Here is a 16,326-nt window from a genome sequence, read left to right as displayed (position 1 = left end):
GCAGTGAAATTGAATTTTCGTTAATTCCAGTGCTAAGGCACGAGACAAAGAGCGATACTGGAAGTGTGAAAGTTACGGTACTGAAAGTGTACTGCAGTCTGCAGCCGCCAGCCAGCGGCAATGGGATTACAACAGCTACTGGAACGCGGAGCAGTGGAATTAGTTACAGCAAGTTACTGCTACATGCTACGGTGGCTTGCTTACAAAATAATTTTTAAATTTCTAATTTGCAGATAATTTAATTTTTCACCATTCAAATAAATCCCGAGTTTTTCCGAGCAGCGGGCGGGCGTACTTATCAAGCTTTAATCCCGACCGCACCCGATCCGAGCAGAAAATCTCCCGCACCGCTTTCCGAGCAAAAGCGGGTGCGGGGTGCGGGAAATTCCCGTGATTTACCGAGCCCGTGAAAAAAACGGGACATCACTGGTATAAGGAAAGCGGCCCTGCTCAATGCGTACCTATAAACTATACCTGTCTGTACATGGTATTAAATTCGTGTACATCAGTAAAATGCACGAGAACCGTAGTTCGTTTCGTTCTTAACACTTTCTTGCATTGTTTTATGACATTCTAAGGTCAAATGATTTTTGAAGATCTGTACGTTGGCGTGAAAAGTTGAAAACCGTCGGGGCGCGCAGCATCCGGTTGGGGAGCGAACGTGTACCGAAAGCCTCCTTATAAAACCACGAACCAATCTTCTTCGAATTTTTCAGATAATTGAGATAATTAATGCACATAATTAGGATCGTTTCTATTATACTGCACAAACGGCTTCCACGCCAAGGTATTCAAATCATTTTGCTATAGAATATTATGCGGAAACAAAGCGTAAAAGAGTTTGCAGGAGAGCACGATATCGAAAGCTGGATCGGCCCGTGCATGTACACGAATCTGGCACCGTGTACCGGGTCATTTCCGTCATTATTTAAAAAAGGCGATGCGTTACATGCCGCCATGCACGTGTACGTACAGGGGATTCTTTTTCCACAAATTCTCAAACAGTTCTAAACGTTTTGACATCTATCTTAATTTAGAAAAAAATAGCATCACCTCCGCCCGGTAAACATGGGCAACATAATGCCCTTTCGTTTACCTGCTTGCGTAGAAACTTTTGGGATCTTGTTCCATGCAAAACTCTCTAAACATGCGCGCAGAATAATTTATTCTCCCCCCAACGCATGCATCTACAGTAGTTCACTTTTTTACAAGATGTAATACGGTACAACATGCAAAAACTGTTTGAGAATGCGTGAAAGCGGAGGTCCTGCATGGTGGCGAATTTGGTGCTAACTGCATCGTCACCCTTAATTTCACCGCTACAAAAAAAATGTATGGGTGACCTTTTGAATGTACTGTACGCTGTACAAAAAGCATCTTCTCGGTGCGACAAAAATAAAAATAATCATGCAGCTATGCACGGAAAACGTTGTAGTTCTTCGATGTTTATTAGATTTTCGAACAGCAGACTACAAAAAAAATGTATGGGTGACCCTTTTGTCTTTGGATGATTGTACACTGCAAGTAGTACTGTATGTTTCCGGTTATGATGCAGTACTGCGCGGACAACGCACGCGTTCTTCGATTTTTAACGGATTTTGGGAAAGCGGCCCGAATTTTCGTTTTTTTTGCAGTCCTACACTGTATCTGTATGTTTTTCGGTTTTCAGACTATTCACCACATTCCACTAGCACTGTCAGTCAAAACAAAATAGATTAGGAAAACGTTTACACTATACACATGGAAAATCCCGAATGATATTCCGCCGAATCAGAAAACAACAGCCGACCGATGGGGTCTAGTTGCGGCGGAGGCGTTTGGCCTTGGAGATGCGCCAGGAGTTGGGGTCGTCGTACTTGTTGTAGAGCGGCTCGATCTTCTGCTGGCGCTTAGCCTTGCTCAGCTTGGTGGCGTCGGCGAACTTGAAGAAGGCCGGCGCGAACTCCACGAGCCACTTGGGATCCACGGCCGTCACTTCGCGCATGTACTCCTTGGTGGTGTGGACTACTTCGTGGTATACTACCCACTCGGGCTGGTGGTTGAACAGGGAGGACGAGGGATGGATGTACACCACCTACCGAGACACAACCAGCATTAGCGAACGCTTCTCCCCAGTTTGTATCACCTCTACGATTTAGATTCCCTGCGGTTGTCGATTAAAAAATGTTCAGTCAACTGAAAATTTGATTCAGAACCGAAAGAATCTTCTAGCGAAAAAAATTCAAGAACAATACAGAAAACACTCAGTATATGTATCAAGAAAAACTTGTGATGAGGAATCGAATCAAAAAATGTTGTCGTGCAAAACTACAAAAATAGGCAAGAATAACAAATACAATATTACGTATAAATCTCAATTAATATGAAGGAAAAACTGACTACGATTTTAACAAATCTCGCTGCTAAAAAATCCAAAAATCATAAAGAAAACACGCATTTATATTAAGAAAAACCACAATGAGGAATCGAAACCAAAGAATGCTGCCGTACAAAACTACCAAAATATTCCAGAAGAATACATAAAATAAATGCAAATCTCAGTTAAAATGAAGAAAATTTTTACAGAGATTCAAAGAATTTTGTCACAGAAAACAAGTCAGGAATAACAAATAAACATACAATATAACGGATAAAAACTGTACATAAGAATTCGCGGAATTTCGTCCGCCTTACCTGGCTGTCAATGAGCGTGCGGTATCCCTCCTGCGGATCCTTCTTGGCCGCATTGCGGAAGAAGCCGCTGCAGATGGCTTTCTGCACCCGCGCCGCATTCTTGCCGCAGCTGACGACGTCCAGCTGGTGGCGGTCCATGATGCCCAGCAGCTGCTTGCGCACGTCCTCCGCCCGCTTCAGCGTGCGCAGCTGCACAAAGTTCTCGAAGCACCAGCCGGGACTGCAGCTGTGCTTCTTCCAGGCGTTGTACACCGCCAGCAGCGTCAGGTGGTCGCCCTCGGGCTGGTTGAACTTGGCCTTCTTCTGGTCGGCCACGGCCTGCTTCTCTTTCGGTCGGTAGAAGACGTTCTGCACGTTCAACATGGACACCACGGTCAGCATCTCCTCCGAGCATCCCAGTTGCACCTGCAAATGCAATGGTCAAGATTGTTGGTATTTTATCATTATTACAAACAAATTTACCAAAAAAGACACCAACCGGCTCATTAGCAGACCAAAGACAAGAGAAAAATAAAAGAAACAGTAACTGTAAAATAACAACGTCGCACAGTGAGCAGAAAAAAAGAAAAACTACAAGAAGGAGACAAAATATAAAAAAAAACACGAAGTGGCGTTTTCTTGTCTGCTTCGCAGTCAGCGAAAACATTCCGTCGCGGACTCACTGTGCAAATGACGTATTATTCGTGTACAATAAATTTGTAATTAACGGTATAGTTAGGGACCATACACAAACTACGCACAGAACGAATTTTCGGGAACGTAGTTTATAGATAGTCCCTTACAGTATCTTCCTTTGATGCTTGTGCTGTGCTAAACCACCCCCCTAAAATGTGCGAATCAGAATCGTGTAACATTTTGGTTACAGACTTTCCATAGACCGGACGAAAACAAGCCGTAAACTAAATAGTGTACAAAGACTGGTCTTTGAAAATTATTCTAGTTTAACCGACTGCCAACTGGTGTCAGTCCGCTCCGGAAAACACAAACACCGAACAAAAATTTAAAATAAAGATAACATTATTAAAGGAAACGCGACAGAAAATCACATGAGCTTAAACATCAAAGAAATGAAAAGAGACCGGAACAAGAAATAAAATAAAACAGCAAGTACAAAGCATTAACCGGGAAATTCATCAGTAAAAAAGCAAACTAATTAGGAAAAATGAAAAACCATGCAAATACGATTACTTACTAAGAAAGGCATGGAAAAATACTATAAAAATTTCATGGAAGAAAACCATGGAAACTCGTATAAAAAAGTCATGGAAAAAATCGCAAACCACAAACATTACTTTCCTTTGAAACAACACAATTTCAAAATAATTACCGGAACAGAAAAGCAGGCTCAGCAAATCAATCAACCAACCTCCACAACGACAACGGCATCCTTACAATTACTTACAATAATTTTTATACAAAATTTCCAACTGAAAATCTTATTATTGTATGGACGGATGTTTTTGTCGACGTACGTACCGACATAATGAGCATCTTGGCCAGATTGGGCTCCAGCGGGAACTCGGCCATCCTCCGTCCCAGCTTGGTCAGCAGTCCCTCGTCGTCCAGCGCCGACAGCGAGTGCAGCAGCTCCAGCGCCATGACCATGCACTCGATGGGCGGGGCGTCCATGAAGTCGAAGTTCAGGAGGTCGTTGATGCCCATGGCCTTCAGATTCAGCACCGTCCCGGCCAGATTCGTCCGCTGGATCTCCGGCACGGGGGTCGGCAGCATTTCGTCGCGGTAGGCGCGCTCCGTGTACAGTCGGTAGCACTTTCCGGGACCGGTACGCCCGGCCCGTCCGGCGCGCTGTTTGGCCTGCGCCTGCGAGATGGGCGTCACCACCAGCGCGTCCATACCTGCAACCATTAGTCGTTTTCGTACTGAATTTTATTTATTTGTTGAATTTTGTTTCAATTTTTTTTAAAATTTATATCGTAAAATACGACGCTTCAAAACACTTCTCCAGCACGGAAATTTTCTGACACCACTAACATAACTGTAAAAATATTAAATCTGGAATCACATTCAAGTTCGATTGGCACATTACAGCGATGCATACCACCTTGATTAGTGAAGCACCCGCAGTCAATGTACTACGTTTTTCGACGCAAATCTGCGTGCACTACCACAGTAACAGCTGAAAAACGTATTTGCAATGGAATGTTTTTATGCTTTACAAACCAAATCCGTTAAATAATTTCATTATTTTCTATGTAAAACGATGAATGGAAAATGTCGTGCACCGTAAAATGGCATAGAGAATCCAATTAAAACAAAGCAATAAAATTCAGCAAATTGCCGCAAACTACGAGTAGGTTATCCGTGGTTGCTCGTGGTTAAAAAGCAATACAGAGAAAAACGGATTCCTGCACAAAAACCATGATGATCAATGATCATCATAAAAAAAATCGAAATACCATTACTAGTATTCCCGCACCGAATATGTATAAGACTAAAAACAACTTAAGGCGAAATTACATCCCTTACTGTCGTCATACAAGGATAAACTAATAATCAGAATCTAAAAAAATCGGAATAAAATTACAAAACAGCGAAATAAAATCAAAATAGAACACAAAAATTCCCACACAAAATACACTATATTTTAGCGTCATCAAAACAAATTCCCCCGCGCACGTACCTGTTTTGGAATTGTAGACTTTCTGCTTAACAAATCCGGGATCGACCACATAATAAATGCCGTCGATGGTCAGGCTGGTCTCGGCGATGTTGGTGGCGATGACCACCTTGCGGGAGCCGGGCGGGGCCGGGTCGAAGATGCGCGTCTGCATCTCGCTGGGCAGGGCGCTGTACACCGGCAGGATGATCAGTTCCGGCACTTCCGCACCCATCGTCTTCATCCGCTCATATAAAATCTCGCAGGCCGTGTCGATCTCTTCCTGCCCGGTTAGGAACACCAGCACATCCCCCGGGGGCTCGGTGAGGTGGATCTGCATCACCGTGATCAGCGCCGCGTCCAGATAATCCGTTTCCGGTTCCTGCAAATTCATAGTTTTGGCTGGTTAGTAACATGATTGGCAATGAAACGCTGCTGGGAAATAAAATTTAGGAAATACGTTTTGGCGAAATACTGCTCGGTTTCCGGCTGTCTGCTATAGATACCGGTATTTATGGAAATTGAAGCCGATAACGCACATTTCCTGCAGCCATATTTGCCGCCTTCAAGTGCCTTTTCAAACAGTTTTTATTTTCTCTCTCTTTGAATTAATTTTCATGATAGTCAAATTAAAGATACATTAAATCAAAAAGTACATTTAAGTGAATTAATTAACAGTTGTTTTCCCATTTCAGACCGTTTCACGGACAAAAAACCCCGTTCAATTGGGAAATAATTCAAACAAAACAAACTGTTTGTCCGATAATAAGAAATGGATATTTCGCTTAAGGCTGACTGTTTTCAACATATTGTGGTTGCTTAAAAAGCGCATTTTAACTGAATTTATTACCAGAGAAAACGATTAATTTTCTCGCTATCAGACCAACAGCACTACGCGTTACGAAAGTCTGACTGGGAAATAATATTTTGAAAATAGAATAAAATTGCAAATTACAATACGATTGGAATTTTCAGCCTACTTTGGTGTAGAGGATCTCCACGGGGAAGGTGCGGCCGGGGATGGTGAAGATGGGGGCGTTGAAGAAGTACTCGCTGAACTTGACGGCGTCCAGCGTGGCCGACGTGACGATGCACTTGAGAGTGGGGCGCTTCTTGACAGCCGCTTTTAACATGCCGAACATCACGTCGGTGTGGATGGTGCGCTCATGGGCCTCGTCCAGCATGATCACGTGGTAGCCGGTTAGGTCCGGATCGATCAGGCACTCACGGAGGAGCATACCGTCCGTCATGTACTTGATCACCGTCTCGTTCGTCGTGCAGTCCTCGAAACGGATCGTGTACCTGTAAATCAACCCGGAACTTTTACAACAATTTAAATTAAAATCCAATGGAAGATGCACTACCCAAACGTTCTACAATAGCCGGAAATATTTTAAACAAAATTATCAGACTGGAAAAGAAATTCCAAATCATACAAAAGACATAATGATGGAATTTACAATTAAATGCATCGAAAACAACTGCTGCAGAAAATCCTCAGATGACTTTTACAGTAATTATTCTGCCCCAAAAAGACAGCGCAATAATAAACAAAATACAAAATAACTTCAAAACACAATCATCAAAGAAGCACATGTACGTAACCAATACATGCAAAAAAAATTCAGAAACTGCACGGAAAGCCGTGCGAAAAAAAGCTTATTCATGTGTTTATCGAATTTCAATTACAAGTATACTGTTAAACGGCGAACAATGCAACAGGTGGAAATACGCAACAGGTTAATCCAGCAGCATCCAAAAATAAAAGTACACTTATTATGTGGTTTTGATACACACGGTAAAAACTAGAGCTGCGTAAACTGGATAGAAAAATGTAAAATAAAATTATTAAATTTTCATATTATTTCTAAATGTTATTAAATTGGAACTTTATAATACTGGAATACCAGCACCTACCCGACCTCCTGTCCCAACCGGCACCCAAACTCCTCCGCCACTCTTTTGGCCACCGACATGGCGGCCACGCGCCTTGGCTGCGTACACCCAATCTTCCCCCTTGCCGTGAACCCCGCCTCGGCCAGATACTGCGTAATCTGCGTGGTCTTCCCGCTGCCCGTCTCCCCGATGACCACCAGGATCTGGTTCTCCGTCACGGCCTTCACCAGCTCATCCCGCAGCTTATAAATCGGCAGCGACTGTCGCTGCTCCATAATCGACATACTCGTCTTCTTCCCGTAGGACGCCTTCCCCCCGCCCGTGATGTACTTCTTCCACTCGGGCAGATCCCCGCCCTGGATGCGGTTGTTGTACGCCGCGTCCACCACCTCGTCGTCGGCGCTGGAGCCGGGCACGGGGTCGCCGAAGGGGCGCGGCGGGGGCTTGGCGCCGGCGTCCTCGGCGCGGGCGGCCTGCTTGACCTCGCGGCGCTCCTTGGCCAGGGCGCCCTGCATCATGGCGGCCTGCGCCAGGGAGCCGTCGGGGTTCTTGACGATCTTCACCGGGTCCATGTCCAGGGTGGCGCGGCCGTAACCGCGCAGGAAGGCTGGTTCGTCTTCGACGATCTCGATCTCGATGTCCTCGTCGTCTTCCGGTTCGTTCGGCAGCACGCCCGTATCCTGATAAAAAAAAGCGTTAAATGTCAATTAATTGTAACCCGTTTCCCGAAGACAAATTTAAAATAAATTTGAAATGAATTTAAACTGCCTCAGAAAACAATAATACGATTACATTTAACAGTATTTTAACTACAAAGTATAAACAGATTACACAAATTTTTTGTCCACACTGTAAACAAAACCGATTGAAAAATGTGAAAAAAATTACCAGATTGCTTCGCATTTTTCTGCTTATTTTTATCATCGGTAATTTCACTGTTAGTACCTCTGTAAATTATTACGAAAAACGGCAGCATTTAAAATAAATGGAGAATAATATAGGCAACTAAACGGAACAAATCAGAAAAAAATACGCCTGATTAGAAAACGAACGCAAAAAAATAAATGAATAGCAACATGAAATACTATTAATAAAACGCTAAACACGATAGCGAAACGCCGAGCAGTCAGACAGAAAACTGAACACGAAAACAAATTTCCTCAAAACCTTAAAAGCGCTTTCAAATTTCCACTTTTTGCATTCAAAGTCGGTGGGAATTCGCACAATCTTAAATTCCTCATAAAACTCAACTGAGTTTTCTAAATTGCGATTTTATTCACTTGCTTTACCTCGTCGAAGTTGGGCAGTTCGCGTTTATCCATACACCCGGCGGCCATTAACTGCTTCAACTCCCAGCGTTCCGGCGACGACAGGCGTTTCACCGCGCGCTTCGTGGCGTCGGGATCCGTCGGCCGGTCCAGCTCCAGCACCGCCACGGGGCGGTCGGGATTGCGCAGGGGCGCGGCCGGTTGCGCCGTCTTCACCGGCAGATTGCGGGTCGGATTCAGGTCCTCCCCGGTCTCCTGGTCCACGTCCTTCATGCTCAAGGAGGTCTTGGATTTATTCGGTTCCACGGGGTTGGGCGTGAAAGATTTGACCTTGACGCGCACTTTCTGGCCCTGCTTGACCACCTCGCTGACGTCGTTGACGCGGCCTTCGCGGCGCAGTTCGCTGATGTGCACCAGGCCCTCCAGATTGCGCCGGAGGCCCTTGATCTGCACGAAACACCCGTACTGCATGATGCGCGTGATCTGGCCGTCGTAAATCTGCAAAAACATTAAATGACGCCGCAGAAAAACAAAAATTGTTGAAAATATTTCACATCGCAAACCGCTAGTGAAAACGAATAAACAACGGTAAAGTGATGAATTATCCACTCACCGATGACTAATTTATTTTAATTAAATAGTCATATTTTTTTTAAAAATAAGAAGCTTTACTACAAATCTATAAAGCATTTCAAATTTTCGAAAATATTTCATTCTAAAAGTATAAGTACAAAAACAAGAGCTAAAGTAAAATGTAAATACAAAACTATTAAAGAAAAGGAGTGTCGACGAAATCAGTTATATAAACGATAAAAAATGAAAAAAATCTGTAAAAAAAACGTATACCAAAATAAATTAATAAGAAAAAGGAAGATCGAAGAAACTGTTCAATAAATTATTCCCAAAATATGAATCAAAAACAATACAGAAAATATTTTTAGAAACAAAATAAAAGAAAATCATTAATAAATAAAATAGGCAGCGATAAGAAAAAGCAAAAGGCAAACGCAAAATTATAAATCAAACAAATAAAATGTTGTCAGCATAGAGGCTTACCGCTCCCACTTCCGGTTCGGAGGGCAGCTCCTCAAAGCGCGACCGCCGGTGTCGCCCATCATCGCGGTGGTCCCGTTCGCGGCTACGGTCGCGTCGGCGCTCCCGGTCGCGGTCTCGCCGCTCGGGGGTGGGGGAGCGGCGGCGGCGGTCATCGTCTTCCCGCCGTTGCCGGCGCCCGTCATCCTCCCGGTGGTGGCGCTCGCGGCGGCGCTCCGGAGTGGGACTGCGTTCTTCGCGCTTGATATTCTTCTGCTCCAGGGCCTCCAACTGCGCCAGGGCGTCCAGCGCCACCTTCACGTCTTCAATTTTGGCTTTCAATTCCGGCTTGACATCCTCATCCAACATCGTCTGCCGAAAAACAGGATAATTTAAATAATGTGTAAATAATTATTTCTATCTACGATCAGGACAAGATTTTAAATAAAATTACTTAACAAATAATTTCCTGAATGAACAAGTACTTATCGTAAAATATATACATAATAACCGTAAGAAAAACGGGAATGAAAACAAAAGTGCAAAACTAGTGCGATCCGAGACGACCGGAAAGAGCAGAGTAGAACAGAAATGCGAAAGTAAACCGGAATATATTACATAAACAGTTGAAAAAAACACGTACAAAATATCAGCAGAATCTCACTTGAAATGGCGACAAAAAATGCAACCAAAAAGTATGATGACGACAAAGTAAGAAAGATCATCCAATCTTTTTCACCAACAAACAGCTGATTAACGCGATTTTACGTTTCAGCAAAACATACCAATATCCAATCAATTATGATATCAATTTTACGGAAACCTGTAGAACACATTTCCAGAAAACAACTGATTGTGCTTTATCGCGATTTATTTATTTTGAAATTATTATCATAATTAATAAGCCTCCTGAAAAATTCAAGAAAATATTTCCAGTTACACTGTATCACTTTAATAGTTTAATATCAAGTTTAATAACACTTTGATAGTTTGTATTACTGATATTAATTTCGAATTTTCAACCATTGGGCATTAATAAATTTCCCACAGTTCGCCGTCGGTAAAAAATTCCAGTGAAATCGGTGACAAATAATTCGGCAATTTCTCATTACACCAGCAAAAAAACAGTTCCTTACCCTGACGGTGGGATCATTGGGGATGCTGAGTCCGGGGAAGGCGGTTTTGGTCTTCTCCTTGCGGATAACCGTGTCCAGCTCCTTCAGACCGGCCTCCGCGGCCCCCTTGTCCTTGCGCGGGCGCATGTGTTGAATCAGCCGCAGCAGACTGGCGATCAGCGCGTCCGAGAACTCGGCGCTGTTCGACAGCAGCGCTTTCTTGAACGCGTCGAACGTGTCGTTCCCCTCCGATAAGTGGATCACGAATTCCGCTGCACAAGACACCCACACTAAATGACAATCTTTTGTATGCTATAAAAATTGGCTGATTATCGAAAAGTCCAAGTTATTAATTTTTTTAACTTTTAAAAAACAAATAAAACCATACAAGTGAACAATTTTATTAAAAATATTAATCCTTTTTAAATAAGATACGATTCTGAAGGAATTTTTCATGTAACTTATAAAAATTTTACGATATACGTAAACTGTTATTAATCTTCTGCAAAATTCGAACACAGGAATTATATTTTCATTTTTCCGTACCGAGATCCTTGTCGCTGAAGCCGAGATGGTTCTCCATCTCCGTGCAGACTTTCGACACCAGCGACAGATATTCCAGCTTCGCAATGTCCTCCATCGTGGCGCACACTTTGAGTCAAATCATAGATAATCAAAGATTCACAAACACTCGTACAGAAGAGGTACTTATCAGGCTATCCCGATTGAATAACTGGAAATTGGAAGCTGCGATAGTGTTTCAATCATCGCGCAGGAAGTTTCTGCCAGCATTATATCGTTTCTCCATGTCGCCTGCTGCCCAACAGGTATTACATGTTGCGCTTAAACCTCTCTTAGGATTCCACTAATCGATCAGCCAAAAAAATTATGAGAAGAAAAAGTGGAAAGGCAGTTTAAAATCCCACTAAAATTTTAAACTGGATTTTTAATGTTGACAACTTGACAGCATTGAGTATCCGCGACTTCGCATGACGCACAATCAACGCACACCCAAAGACTCCACTACCATTGCACTAATGGAATTGGTGGTTTAGGCAGTGCGACAGCAATAGCACTTCTGCTGGATTTCCATTGGGGATATTTGTTCTGGAATTGGTGTGATACTGCCGGAAATGTGTTTTTTCGTTTGCATTTTGAATTTTTGATCGATCAAAACGCACTGCTGGTTTATTTTTCGAGCTTTCCACTTTTCAGCTGTTTTCTGTTCTGAATTTGACTTTTAACTGTATCAGGCTGTTGCGGATTGTATGCGAAACCATATACCGCATTTGTGGAGAGACTAGTGTTAATTCGTTCTACGCAAACGCCGTTGTGCGCCACTGACGATGGCCATCGATCCGATTCAGGAGCGCAACCAGGACGCCACAATCTACTGCGGCGGTCTGGATGAGAAAGTCAACGAATCCATCCTGTGGGAGCTCTTCCTGCAGGCCGGACCCGTGGGTAATTTTATCGCCCTGCTTTCTTTACAGTTCTCCCGCATTCGTAGCGCGAATTGCCAACGCGAAACCTAAGAAACCAAAAGCAGATGGATAACCCTAAGGAACCCGTTTTAGTGTTTTTAAACTGAATTTGGTATGATTGCAGTGAACGTGCACATGCCCAAGGACCGCATCACGTTAACCCATCAGGGCTACGGGTTCGTGGAGTTTATGAGTGAGGAGGACGCGGATTATGCCATGAAAGTGATGAATATGATAAAATTGTATGGGAAACCCATTCGTGTCAACAAGGTACGCTGTTCAGATAACCCCCGTTTTTTAAGGCCAAATATTTATCATACATTATAAATATTTCATATTTGTTATTCTTGAATATATTTCACAAATATATTATTGTTTGTCACAAATTATTTTTGTGTTTATCAGAAATAAAAATAAATATTTTCCTCAAATCAGTATTTTCAAAAGTAAATATTTTTCCTAAATATTTCCTCAAATCCATGTTTCGTTAGAATTTTTATTTTTCTTGGATGATTTTTGTTGCATTTTTCATAATTTTTATTTATTGTATCATCTCAATAATTTCTGTAAGGAAAATCACAGAAAATTTGGAAATCGCCGAAAACTGAAGAAACCTTTTGGTTTATGCAGGCAGCAGCGCATCAGAAGAATCTCGATATTGGGGCGAATATTTTCATCGGGAATCTGGATCCGGAGGTGGATGAGAAGCTGCTGTACGACACGTTCAGCGCTTTCGGCATGATATTACAAACTCCCAAGGTACGTGCGCACAAAATTTATTTCCTAATTTTCTTGTCATTTTGCTGTGAATTTCTGCTTCGCTGTATGATACTTCTTGTGTCCTTCTTCCCTGAATTTTAATCATTTTTTTCTTGATCGTTTTTTACCTGTTAATTCAGTTTTTTAAAAAAAACTTTTTTGAACGTATCTGCAAGGAAAACACCAACCGAAATTGGGCGTGTGCACATAATTAGTTTTGGTTGTTCTCTGCCTTTTCAGTAAACTAGAATGACAAAATATTGGTAACTTCCACTTTTCACTGTTTCGTTATTAATTTGTTATTCATCTTCTGTTAAGACTTACATTTAGTTCGAAGTCAGGACTAAGGAGTATATTACACATTAATTTTCTAAAATATTTGTTCCCCTGAAATTTTTCTTTGTATAATTTGGGAAGCAAGAGAAGGGAAACCGACCGGAGCATGGTTTCTTTCCCGATACCCGCTTCCAAAAGTACTAATTAATGAACTGTTGAACAGATGCAGGAATTTCCAGCATAATTCCACATCTACAGACGGTTGCACATTTCATCAACCTCTTTTCTTATTTCTGTTATTTTTATTTAATCAAATATGATTAATAAATATAAATTATTTCATTTTATTTCTAATTTGATTAAATTCTATTACGGATAAAACTAAATTGTTTTTAATTTAATTGAAGATTACTGATAAACATAATTTATTTCCATTATTTCTGATATTTAATTAAATAATACTATTATTTTTCCTGTAGATTATGCGCGACCCGGAGACGGGCAACAGCAAGGGCTACGCCTTCGTCAACTTCGCGAGCTTCGAGGCGTCGGACGCGGCCATCGAGGCCATGAACACGCAGTACCTGTGCAACCGCGCCATCTCCGTCTCCTACGCCTTCAAGAAGGACTCCAAGGGCGAACGCCACGGCTCGGCCGCCGAGCGCCTCCTGGCCGCCCAGAACCCCATCGCGCAGGCCGACCGCCCGCATCAGCTCTTCGCCGACGCCCCCAACGGCGGCGGTGGCAGCGGGACGGTGACGGCGGTGGCCCCGCCCCCCATGACTCCCCAGGTGGCCTACAACACCTTCGCCAACGCCGCCGCGCAGATGATGCCGCCCGGGATGATGCCCATGCCCTTCTACGGCTTCCCCATGGGCATGCCGCCGCCCCCGCCCGCCGGCATGCAGCCCGGACCGGGGATGATGTTCCCGCCGCCGCCGCCCCCTCCCGGGGCGTTTATCCCCCCGCCACCCCCGACCGCCACGCAGTGAGCGATTTTTTCTTTTGATTTTTCTGTGTTTTTTTATGCGATTCGCCGCTGCTTTTATTTTCCTTTTTGTTGTTGTTGTGCGACTTAATCTGCATTTTTGATGGATAATTTGCATTGTATTTATCTGGTTAATTATGTATTAGAAACATTATCGGGAAATTCCATAAAATTAATAACAGTATTATTACGTTTTATACGTTGCATTTATTTTCATCGAGTTCATTTTTGCTTTATTTTGGGCCGTAATTCGCTCGCACCAAAACGTTCGCAGTTCCAAAATATACTTGTCATTATGAATATTATTTTTCTTCCACAGCAAAACCATTGCATTTTTTTAACATGTGATGGAGCAATTGATTCCATCATTCAGGTGAAGCCAATATAAATTAATTTTATTTATTTTCCACAACCTAGGGTATACACTATACGGTTTACCGATAAGTACCGTTTAACCATTTTTTCAAATATTTCTCGAGCACGTTAGCAAAACCTAAAATAAATTATTGTAATTTCATATGTCAGCAAAGGCAGATCAATTTATTTCATTATAACTATTTTTGCGCGGAGCAACCTCGCAGTACCCATTACTACCCAACAATGGTCAACATGAATCGCTATAAAAGTGTACCAAGAATTAACTAAAGATTAACATCGTATCACGGGCATGAAGAATATCAGCAGCTACTTCTCTAGCTTCAGAAATGGGATGCCATGGGCTCCAACGGTTGAAAAGCGGCTTTAAAGGCTAAGCCGCTGGCGTGGGTGGTGGACGACGGGGCGCCGCTGCCGCCGGTATGGGTGTTACCCGCTCCGGATGTGTGGGTGTTACCCGGCCCTCCAGTGGTCATCCCGCCACCGGTAACCGACACGGGACCATCGGTAGTGACACCGCCCGTGGCAGCTGCAATGGCCCCATGACCTTTGGTGGTGGATGCTTTCGCGGTGGTCGTGCTGGAGGCTCCAGGGTTTCCGGTGGTAGATCCATGACCTTTAGTGGTCGACATGGGCTTGTCGGTAGTCCAGACGGCATCACCGCTTCCGGTGGTAAATTCATAACCTCCGGTGGTCGACATGGGTTTGCTGGAAGAGCCGGAGGCGCCAGCACTTCCGGTGACGGAAACGGGACTTCCGGATCCGGTGATCATGAAGTCACCCGTGGTGGTCATCCACGTGCCACTTCCGGTCGTCGGCGCACCGGGCGAACGGGACGTGGAGACACTGCGGGCGGCCGATATGTTCAGGGCCATTAAGCCCAATGCGACAATGATCTGCACACGGCTAACCATTTTTTTAATCCAGTTAATTAGCCCGACAACTTTTTGAGAACAACTAAAAAATTCGCCGAAATGTTGCCGGCAGCTGTTTTCTTATATAGACCGTGCAGAAGTTGACTTAGTAGGAATATCCATTATGCACGGAAAACAATCAATTTGTTAAGGAATTCAGCAAACGGGCAAATTGTTCAAGTGTTGTAGATGAGGGCAATTGGCGTAATCGGCACATTTTATACCGTCTTCCCTCACGTTGCGGCATTCCCTGACACGTGATAATACTTGACGTTTGACATCCGGCATTTTGCAGTTGTTGCTGGATGCTGATACAGTCGTTGCTGTTTGGGCATTTTTTGTCACGCTTCGCCGCCAGGGCCGGGTGAAACGCCGATAGCCCAGTAGCTCCCAGACGATGGTAAACAGAGAGCACGTGATGACCGGTTGATCGATCCGGTTGCAGTGCTTTTGAACTTGTGATTTCTGACTGACCGCCGTTATAATGGATGTAGTACAGGACAGATAAATCAATGTATGCACATACGGAGTATGTACAACTCGGTACACCTTTCATCTATAATTAATCGTTTAGTATCAAAAAATTATGCAGCGTCGTCACAGTCACTACTACAAAAGTAGTATGTACAATGTACGACAAAAAGAGGTTGAACCGATCAGTCGGTCCGCGGTTCAAAATAACCTCGCAACGACACGCCACCACTAAAACTTGGACGCTTACTCACTACTTTCGTGCGCTCGCGCGTGAATATCAGTGCAGCTATACTAGTTGCATATCAAAGGTATGAAAATTTTAAACTTTTGATACTAAACCTGTGGCTGTTTATGGCGAAAACACAAACCCTAGCCATTTTGCTTTTCCATAGACTTAAGCATTGATTGCAAGCCAAACGGTTATGCGCACAGATCCTATGCTGTGCCTACGAGAA

The 16,326-nt window shown here is 43.4% G+C and overlaps 3 protein-coding genes across 3 annotated transcripts; 1 reads left to right on the top strand and 2 right to left on the bottom strand.

Moving 5' to 3' along the window:
* Positions 1 to 1,580: 1,580 nt before the first annotated feature.
* On the bottom strand, positions 1,581 to 11,552 carry LOC129586011 (ATP-dependent RNA helicase DHX8-like). Its single transcript, XM_055478989.1, has 10 exons — positions 11,148 to 11,552; positions 10,623 to 10,873; positions 9,511 to 9,858; positions 8,476 to 8,952; positions 7,208 to 7,866; positions 6,271 to 6,592; positions 5,315 to 5,672; positions 4,150 to 4,529; positions 2,674 to 3,078; positions 1,581 to 2,074 (listed from the first exon to the last, which is right to left on the bottom strand). The coding sequence occupies exons 1-10, from the start codon at positions 11,239 to 11,241 to the stop codon at positions 1,799 to 1,801; spliced, it is 3,570 nt and encodes a 1,189-aa protein (XP_055334964.1). The 5' UTR covers positions 11,242 to 11,552; the 3' UTR covers positions 1,581 to 1,798.
* A 223-nt stretch (positions 11,553 to 11,775) lies between these two features.
* On the top strand, positions 11,776 to 14,268 carry LOC129586052 (splicing factor 3B subunit 4-like). Its single transcript, XM_055479037.1, has 4 exons — positions 11,776 to 12,065; positions 12,210 to 12,355; positions 12,716 to 12,844; positions 13,600 to 14,268. Exons 1-4 carry the CDS (start codon positions 11,948 to 11,950, stop codon positions 14,110 to 14,112), a joined length of 906 nt encoding a protein of 301 aa, XP_055335012.1. The 5' UTR covers positions 11,776 to 11,947; the 3' UTR covers positions 14,113 to 14,268.
* A 538-nt stretch (positions 14,269 to 14,806) lies between these two features.
* Positions 14,807 to 15,397, bottom strand: LOC129586111 (apomucin-like). Its single transcript, XM_055479117.1, has one exon. The coding sequence runs from the start codon at positions 15,395 to 15,397 to the stop codon at positions 14,807 to 14,809; it is 591 nt and encodes a 196-aa protein (XP_055335092.1).
* Positions 15,398 to 16,326: the final 929 nt, after the last annotated feature.

The sequence above is a fragment of the Paramacrobiotus metropolitanus genome, unplaced genomic scaffold (assembly GCF_019649055.1).
Source record: "Paramacrobiotus metropolitanus isolate TYO unplaced genomic scaffold, Prichtersi_v1.0 Parri_scaffold0000019, whole genome shotgun sequence".
NCBI lineage: Eukaryota > Metazoa > Tardigrada > Eutardigrada > Parachela > Macrobiotidae > Paramacrobiotus > Paramacrobiotus metropolitanus.
This window is presented reverse-complemented; position numbering and strand designations above follow the sequence as displayed.

Coding starts and splice junctions, on each gene's coding strand:
- LOC129586011 (XM_055478989.1), bottom strand. CDS start 11,241: ATGGAGGACATTGCGAAGCTGGAATATCTGTCGCTGGTGTCGAAAGTC. Junction 8,953..9,510: donor CCGAACCGGAAGTGGGAGCG/GTAAGCCTCTAT, acceptor ATGTTTTTGCAG/ATTTACGACGGCCAGATCAC. Junction 5,673..6,270: donor TGGAGATCCTCTACACCAAA/GTAGGCTGAAAA, acceptor ATGAATTTGCAG/GAACCGGAAACGGATTATCT.
- LOC129586052 (XM_055479037.1), top strand. CDS start 11,948: ATGGCCATCGATCCGATTCAGGAGCGCAACCAGGACGCCACAATCTAC. Junction 12,356..12,715: donor AACCCATTCGTGTCAACAAG/GTACGCTGTTCA, acceptor TGGTTTATGCAG/GCAGCAGCGCATCAGAAGAA. Junction 12,845..13,599: donor TGATATTACAAACTCCCAAG/GTACGTGCGCAC, acceptor TTTTTCCTGTAG/ATTATGCGCGACCCGGAGAC.
- LOC129586111 (XM_055479117.1), bottom strand. CDS start 15,397: ATGGTTAGCCGTGTGCAGATCATTGTCGCATTGGGCTTAATGGCCCTG.